We start from the raw sequence: 9,006 nt of genomic DNA, 5'->3' as shown, positions 1-9,006 counted from the left end.
TTGCTGAAATTAGACCAATTTGTAAAACATTTAAATGATAATAAAAAGCTTTTTCATAAAATATCAATAATTTGCTTTCGATTTATGCTCATTCGCCATTAGCTGATACGAAGAGTTTCCATTTGGAATCACAGTTTTTAAATTTTACATTTTGACAGCGATTATAAAAAATGAAATAGTAAATAAAACTGCATAATTTGTCGACCAAATGTAACTTCTCCTTTAAATACGCGCCGTTCTCTCGTTCTCTCGCGGTTATCTGACGCTTAGCAACCACCGACTTGTTTCCACAAATAACCAATGAAAACCTCGCTTCCCTAAAAAGAGAGCCAATAAGATTGACGAATTACAGCACCAATTTTGAAACGTCGGCTTGCCCTGTTTTGCTAAGGAAGCGCATTTATAGCGAACGACACATTTACCAAAACTATTGGAAAATTCTCACGTTGTTTTCAACGAGCGATCAATCACAGAGGAGCTTATTTGCTGTTTGGAACTGACAACACAAAAGGAGACCAAGCGACGCCCAAGGCGTCACTGCGTTGGAAACAAAACAAAACAGCTGTTTGAGTTTTGTAGTGCTTATGTACAAACGTTAGTTTTATAGCAGAAATATTTCGAAGAAACAACTAATTCTGACATTAAGATGCCGTCACGTGTGGAAGATTATGAGGTTTTGTATACCATAGGATCCGGATCTTACGGGAAATGTCAGAAGATAAGGAGGAAATCAGATGGAAAGGTAAGTGTATTGCTAACCAGGTAATCAAGTTACGAGCGGCAGTTATCAGCCAAGTCAACGTTTGCCATACTAGCCAGCTAACCATGTTGTACAGTGATCGAGCGACCGTAATCCACAAGAAGATCAGCATTGCAATGCAAAATCAGGAAAACAAAACATATGCTAGTGAACATTGCTACTGCAATTGCTAGTAGTACTCGGTGCATATGTGTTTGGTCTTATTTTGCCACAATCTGTTTTGCGTTATTTGTATTCGTAGCTTCTCGTTTGGAAAGAGCTGGATTATGGTACCATGGCAGAAGCAGAAAAGCAGATGTTGGTCTCCGAGGTGAATCTCCTGCGCGAACTGAAGCACCCAAATATTGTGCGCTATTACGACCGCATCATCGACCGCGGCAACACCACGCTGTACATCGTCATGGAGTACTGCGAGGGCGGCGACCTGTCCGGTCTACTCACCCGGTGCATCAAAGAGAGGTGCGTCCGCACGCGCTCGCCTCCGCGCTTTCCGGCCAAACCCATGACGTCACACGCGTCACTCCCCGCTACCTTTCTTGATATTTATTATCGACTTTGAGGTGGAACTAATGCGCTGTTTGCATTCGTATTGGCTGCCGCTCCAGTCCCTAGGGACAATAAGAGCACAAGCAGTAGTTTTCTGGCCTGGTTCCAAAACCTGCGACTATTGTTAATCCTCCATGAAGGTGGTTTAAATAATATATATACATGTTATTTGACAGGGACCATGCACAGTAATGATTTCAGTCGCTAGGTCTGTGTAAAAATGCCATGGAGTGCGTTTGTGCCCCGCAGGCGCTACCTGGATGAGGACTTCATCCTGCGGGTCCTGGCACAGCTGGCGCTTGCGCTGAAAGAGTGCCATCGCCGTAGCGATGGCGGGCACACCGTCCTGCACCGCGACCTCAAACCCGCCAACATCTTCCTGGACGCCAAGCAGAACGTCAAGCTGGGCGACTTCGGCCTGGCCCGGATCCTCAACCACGACACCAGCTTCGCCAAAACCTTCGTCGGGACGCCGTACTACATGTCTCCGGTAGGACCCGCCGACACGCGCACCGCGACCATCCCGTTTCAGAAACGCTGGGGTGCAAGTTACAGGAGTTTGAGAATTTTAGGAAAATGACTAAAGCCGCGTTTCCACCAAAATTACCCGGAACTTTCAGTCCCAGGAACTACTTTACCAGGAACTAAAAGGTTCCTGCAGCCAATGGTTGTCTGCGTTTCCACCGGGGTCTAAAGTACCGCGAAGATTAGGCAAATTAGCCCACTGACGTCGGTCCATCTGTCATATAACCGGGACAGCACGGAGGGGTTTATTTCACTTATATACAACGGGTTACCAACAATGACTATATATGGTTACTTTTGTATTTATTGATTTTCATATATCCTCTCAAACACATTCATTATGTTTTTATGCGAACATTCGCTTTCATGTCTTGACATCCGAAGCGACAGAATGCATTCACATTTATATGTATAACTGGCAACAACAGCAGAAAACATGCACACGTTGTAAACAATTTGCTGTTTGATTACTTTCTCGTCGTCAATTCCATATAGGCTAATGGCAAAATGACAAGAATAGAACGAAAACTCGGACTTGCGTGAAAATGTAAATTAGTAGTGGTACAGCCACCATTTGCTTTCCTTCGAAGTTACTGCTAGCCGAGCAGCGAAGTGTGCCCTCCAGATGCGAACTATGCACCATAAATTAGTCCATAGTCTTCCTGGTCTTTTCGTGGAATTGAAAAATGGCAGTAAAATTGAGTAAAATTACGGCAGTCTGAAAAAGCTAAAGGGAAGATTACTAGAATTAACCTGTTATTTTACCGGACAAAAGTGCGGAAGGCGATTTCCAGTTTGCTTGTACTGTATCACCAATGTTAATTACGCAGAACTACCGCATACCTCACATAACTGTATCAAACGTTTTGAGTCAATTACAACGGGCTAACAAAGAAAATCCGGAAGAAAATATTCAGCAACCGAATTAATCCGTTTGAATGTTTTGGTAGCCTACGTAATATGCTGTCCCAGCACGAATGCTTAGCATTTTATAAAACGAATACTAAAGCAAGAAAAGAACAGAAGAGCACACGTTATAATTCCAAGACGTTGACAGGCTATAACCAAAAGTAGGCTACTGCGCCGCATAACATACAAGTTTGATTTGAAGTTATTATGAAAATAAATTGGTTTGCCGCTGCATATTTTCAAACATGGCGGGTAATGGCGGAAAATAAATACAACACAAATGTTGCGAGTACTCGACCAATCAGAAATGTTCAGCGCTGCAAGCTCCACCCAAAAGGTTCCTGTACTTTCGGAAAGTACTACCCCTCGAGCAGGAACGTTTTGGGGGGTAAAACAAAGCCCCCAGAACTAAATTTAGACCCTAGTTCCTGCGGTGGAAACGCACTGAGTTCCTCAAAAGGTTCCTAGTTCCGGGGTATAGTTCCTGCGGTGGAAACGCGGCTTACATGTATTGGAGTGTGTTCATGTGCAATTTCCCTTTTTTTTTTCTTGTGCAGGAGCAGATGAATCGGACGTCTTACAATGAGAAGTCTGACATCTGGTCTCTGGGGTGCTTGGTGTACGAGCTCTGTGCCCTTTCGTGAGTATCGGCTCTGAAGATGAGCGAGCGTGTCGGCCTTTACGGTGTCCGTGTTTCGCCCTGCGCTGCCGTGTCATTGGCTGACCCGTGTGTCCGTCTCCCGTAGGCCACCGTTCACGGCCTACAATCAGAAGGAGCTGGCGGAGAAGATCCGGGAAGGGAAGTTCCGGCGGATCCCGTACCGCTACTCAGAGGACCTGAACTCCCTGGTGTGCAGAATGCTGCACTTAAAGGTACAGGCGCCTCTTTCCCAGCCTTCCCCTTCTCCATTGGTTGAGTGTGACCTTGTGATGTCACAATGGAAGTTACGGATTTCCCACTGCCTCCTTCCTCGTGCTCTGCGGATTGATTATTAATGTCTAAGCCGTGCTCCCTGATTTAATGAAAGGCTGCGTATGTTCTGTCTGCGGTGGACTGATTATTGATGCCTGGTCAGGACTACATGCGGCCGTCGGTCGAGTGCATCGTGCAGAGCGGCCTGCTGGCGGACGCCGTGTCGGAGGAGCAGCGGAAGGCCGAGCAGCGGAGCCGGCGGAAGTCTGCCGAGCAGGAGCAGCCGAAAGTCGCCGCCGCCGCTCCCGCTGACGCGGCGGGCATCGCCGTGGCGACGGAGCTCCGGCTGAAGGAGCAGCAGCTGCAGGAGCGAGAGAGGGCCCTAAAGGAGCGGGAGGAGCGGCTGGAGCGTAAGTTCTGCAGGAGCGGCGCGCTCCTCTGTGTTCCTCACCTGCAGTTCCGTCACAGTCCTGGTTAAAGGTTTATGGTTTTGTTTTTCCCCCCCCCCTCAGAAAGAGAACAGGAACTTTGCGCTCGTGAACGGCTGTCGGATGAGAAGCTTGCAAGGTACGTTGGGTAATGTTTAACTTCCTGTCTTCCTCACTTTGTCAGCTTGAAAAATGTTTGACTTTAGCTCACGTTCACAGTGCAGGAAACTTGCAAACTGTTAACTCCACAGACGAAGTGAGTTAATGGTTGTTTCTAGAAGGTTCTCTGCTGCTGAGAGGGGAGAGCACAAGCTTGCAGAACGGAGTTGGAGAAAGTTATGGGTTTTATTTTAAGCAAACATGCAGTGAAAGTAAAAGTATGAACCTGAAATTGAAGCTTGAGTGGAAGAGTGGGGGCTTCTGTGCATGTGCTCCTGCTTGTGTGCGCATTAAACGTAACACACACACACACACGCTCTCCTGCCTGTGTTTCAGGGCGGAGTCTCTCCTGAGGACCTGTAGCCTGGCGCGGCAGCAGAAGGCTCTGGCTCCGCTCTACTCCAACGAGCTGATAGGTACGGGCGGGAAGGCCCGGTCACCTGCCGCCTTTAAGTGTGGAAACCACTGACCTTTGACCTCTCCGCCATTTTAATGTGTTTATATCTGTAAATAAATTTTATTACTATTTAACTTAATAAACCTTTTTATTAACCCTGTGGTGGTAAGGGTATTGACTCTAGACTGATGGGTCCTACTTCCATTCAGATTGTTTTTGCTCATCAGGAAAATGAAGTTATGGAAATTCACTTCTTTATCAAACCAAAAAAAAGACACTTTGCTGATGCCCCGCCCCCTTAAAGCCATCATTGAATGTGATTGCCTCAGGAAACCTTCACACCGTAGAGGTGACCCTGTTGTAAGAACTGGGACACAAACCCAGCGCTGTTAGCATTGCTGCAATGAGGGCAGCGTGTGGAACAGCTGTATGCTAAACCAATCACTGAGTTATTTTTCTGCAGAGGGCAAAGCCTTTTGATATGTTCAAACAAGTCAGTGATTGACTGGCTCATTGCGGGTCTGCTCATGATTGGGTTTGAGACCTCGCTCGGTTATCGCTATGGTAACGGTTTTAGGAGAGGGTTTCTTTAGTTTCAGAGTTTAATTGTGCCGTTGTGCACACGGCCGTGCCTGTGAAGTACAGTAAAGATCTCGGCCTGGCGGTAATGTCTGAATCCGGGCGAGCGGATGCTCACGTTCCCGCTCTGGTTCTGCCTGCAGGTGAGCGGGCGGAGTCGCCGTCGCCGGGGAAGAGGAAGGTGCACTTCGCCGGAGACAGCAAGGAGAACCGGCAGCCGGAGCGGCGCCTGAAGCTGAAGAGCCAGGAGCTGAAGAAGAGGCTGCAGGCCGCCAACGTGCGCGCCCAGGCGCTGGGGCACGTGGAGCGCCACTACCAGCTCCAGAGCAGGCAGATGCTGGGCATCCGCTAGAGGGGCCTTCAGCTGGGCCGGCGCGGGAACACAGCATCATCAGGCAGGGGGCGGAGCCACAGCCCCTCTCCCCGAGGGCTCAGTCCGCTAACCTGGTCGCCAGACTTCTCTTTTATATCCCTGGGTGTGAAGGGGAAACTCACCCTTAGTCACAAGCAGTCTAAAAGATCTGTAGGAATCTGAGGCATTTTTATATATACTGGTGGAACATAATTTTTAAAAAACGAATGTAGTCAAATTCTCTTAAACTCTTTTATATAGTTAATAGTGAGATCCTTGTCCTGTATGGACCCACCTGGAATGCAAACTGAAATGCATTTAAAATTTTAATTATTCATTAAGGCCTTTGATGTTGTAACTGGGGAAAGAGGTGTGAATGGGGAAAGGGAACAGGAAGTGATGTAATAGGAAAAATGCTGAGCGTGCTCAGTAGCAGAAAGCCCTGTTTTGTGGTAACATTGTTTTAAAGGGAAGGTTTTCCTGCGGTAAGATGGATGTGTAGAGCTGGAATAATGCCTCAGACGCACAGGACTGTTCTCACCTGAGTGCTGCTGGGAAATGGCCACAGTAAAAATGGGAGGAGCTGCCAGGACCTCAGTGATCTGGACCAATCATTGCGTCGGGAAGAGCAAAGCCCTTTTCACTGGTTCAGACAAGTCAGGGATTGACATCTAATTGTAACTCCATCCGTTTTTGGATATTCTCCCGTCCCTACCGTCTGTACCCCGTGGTCGGCTTCCCTGGGCTGTGGTCGCCTCGTCGAAATGTGGAGAGGCTTGAGAGAGTGAAATCAAGTCTTCTTTCCTTGTAAAAACCAGTGACTCTGAAGAGGGGGGATGCACCATGATCACTACAAACCCCCCCCCTCTCTGTTCTGTTTATTGTACTTGTTGCTGCACATTTCACTGACCCCCCAACCCCCACATGGTGGTTCACAGCCTGAAAACATCATTTGTTTTTCAGCCTAATTTTAAAATCGTACGTTCTCACTGAATACAGAGCCGTGTTGTTTCCTCATCGCTGTTCCTGGGTTTACCTGCATACTCTGCGCTCACACGGGGGGGGTCACGTCTCAGGCACTGGAATAATGTGTACAGTAGATTTAAGTTTTTGCTTTGTACTTTTAATTTGTCCTTATTAAAGTATCATTATTAACTTGTGTGTGTATTCGCTACTTTAACTTCCTTTGTCTCTGAGGTGGTGTTTTGCTCTTTATATGAGGGGCATGCCAAACCTACTCTGCCAACGTGCTCCCTTCTGCTGCCACAAGATGGCGCTGAAAGCAAGCGATTTAGTGGTGGATGAGGCCAGGATGTGCTGGAGTGCCAGGGTTAGACACGCCCGCCCCACTTGTGTTCAGTCGTTCTCGAGAGCAACACGCCTCCTTATCGCCATGACTACACTGTTACCGTCTCTACTGATCCCAAATCCCAATCAGGCTCCTCCTGAGAGTTCTCCCCACCAGGGAGTTTATTTTTTGGGGGGTGGGGGGGAATTCAGGCTTTCCCAATGTTCCCGTTTCCTGTAGAGCGTCGTTGTGACAGCAGCACACAGTTACAGCTGAAGGGAATTTAATTCCAGTGAGAACACACTGGAATTAGTAAGATCCAGTCCCATGAACTTAGAGCTTAATTTTAAAAAGAAAAAAATGCGCATGTTATTATGGAAAGGGGGTGATCTTTGTAAGCCTTAAAATTCAAATATTAAATCTCTCCATCATCAAAGCAAATTTTACAACTCTGGGCAGTTTTCCCTTTGGGTCATTTGCTGTGATCCTGAAATAAGGGTTGTGCATTTTGCTGGCAGAGAAGCTGTCTCCTGTAAGGGGGGGCAGTGGGGGGGTGACGAGCGTGCCCAAATTAACATCTGTCTGTCATTTTCTGCCATCGCTCACGGCAACTGAGAAGACACAGCGTCGAGACGCCAATCACAGAAAGGTCACATGGTTGGCTCACACACTCACACATGCATGCACGCACACACGCACACACGCTCACACGCTCACACGCTCACACACGCACACACGCACACACACGCGCACGCACGCACGCGCACACACACACACACACACACACACGCGCACACACATGCTCACGCTGGTAAATGGTAAATGGATTGCATTTATATAGCGCTTTTATCCAAAGCGCTTTACAATTGATGACACTCACACACGCACTCACTCACACACACACACACACGCACTCACACACGTACACACACACACACACACACACACACACACACACACACAGTGCCCCCCTCAGCCTTGCCCCAGTCACGCCTGCAGGTGCTGCTATTTCTGTTCCACCAGGTGAGCCTGGCCTTCAAGAGAGCAGCGGGGAGTTTTGCTGCTCGCTGACTCAGGAAACGCCAAGCGCAAACACCAAAGACTTACAATGTACAGAGGTATATGGAATTATCATCACTATTTAATTATCTATAGTGCTACCATTGTTGCTGTGAGATTTTGACAATCAATGCTTCAGATCCTGTCACAGAAATTAAATCTGGCCCGCCTCCCTGAGTGTGTCCTGGGCTCTGATTGGCCACTAGAGCTTCCCTGAGCGTGTCCTGCCCTCTGATTGGCCACACCACTTCCCTGAGCTTGGCCTGGCTTCTGATTGGCTGCTGGCTGCATGCTTCCCAGAATTCCACACCCAGCGGCAGTTCTGCGGGCATGCTGGCTCACGCGATGTGGATCTCAGCCGACCTGCCCACCTGCCCTCCAAATTTAACATTTGCCAAATTTCCAGTGATTTATACAACAAATATCTGTAATGAGCCAACCAAGGAAGCCACCGCACTCTCAGAGTAAAACACGGCCTGTTGAGCCTGGGCTGGGCTGCAGCGGAGATGAGGAAGAGGATAACATCCTCCATTCAACATAAATAATGAAGTGAGACATGATACGAGCACAGCCAATAAACCAGGAACACACACAAACACACACACGCGCACAAGCACACACTCACACGCATGCACACACACGCACACACAGACGCACACACACGCACGCACACACAGGCACACACACAAACACACACACGCGCACAAGCACACACTCACACGCATGCACACACACACGCATGCACACACACGCACACACACGCACGCTCACACACGCACACACACACACGCACACACTCGGACACATTTTAAGGCCTTGAGAGGGAGGGAAAGCAGGATGAAAGACATTTGTTCCTCAGGCCATGCAGAACAACTTCCTTCTGTTTTTGAATGGAGAGCAGTGGCTGCATTTTGTATTTTCACACAGAGCAGAGGGTACAGACAGAGATCACAGGACAGAGAGGGTACAGACAGAGATCACAGGACAGAGAGGATACAGACAGAGATCACAGGACAGAGAGGGTACAGACAGAGATCACAGGACAGAGAGGATACAGACAGAGATCACAGGACAGAGAGGGTACAGACAGA

General features: G+C 48.2%; 1 protein-coding gene across 1 annotated transcript; it reads left to right on the top strand.

The window, feature by feature from the left end:
- The first annotated feature begins 357 nt into the window (after positions 1 to 357).
- nek2 (NIMA-related kinase 2) lies at positions 358 to 6,723 on the top strand. Its single transcript, XM_064340868.1, has 9 exons — positions 358 to 742; positions 1,002 to 1,219; positions 1,556 to 1,796; positions 3,298 to 3,380; positions 3,487 to 3,613; positions 3,817 to 4,063; positions 4,166 to 4,220; positions 4,577 to 4,656; positions 5,360 to 6,723. Exons 1-9 carry the CDS (start codon positions 647 to 649, stop codon positions 5,566 to 5,568), a joined length of 1,356 nt encoding a protein of 451 aa, XP_064196938.1. The 5' UTR covers positions 358 to 646; the 3' UTR covers positions 5,569 to 6,723.
- Positions 6,724 to 9,006: the final 2,283 nt, after the last annotated feature.

Source organism: Anguilla rostrata, chromosome 6, assembly GCF_018555375.3.
Source record: "Anguilla rostrata isolate EN2019 chromosome 6, ASM1855537v3, whole genome shotgun sequence".
Classification (NCBI taxonomy): Eukaryota; Metazoa; Chordata; class Actinopteri; order Anguilliformes; family Anguillidae; genus Anguilla; species Anguilla rostrata.
The sequence above is the reverse complement of the archived record's forward strand: the minus strand, read 5'-3'. Positions and strand labels throughout refer to the sequence as shown.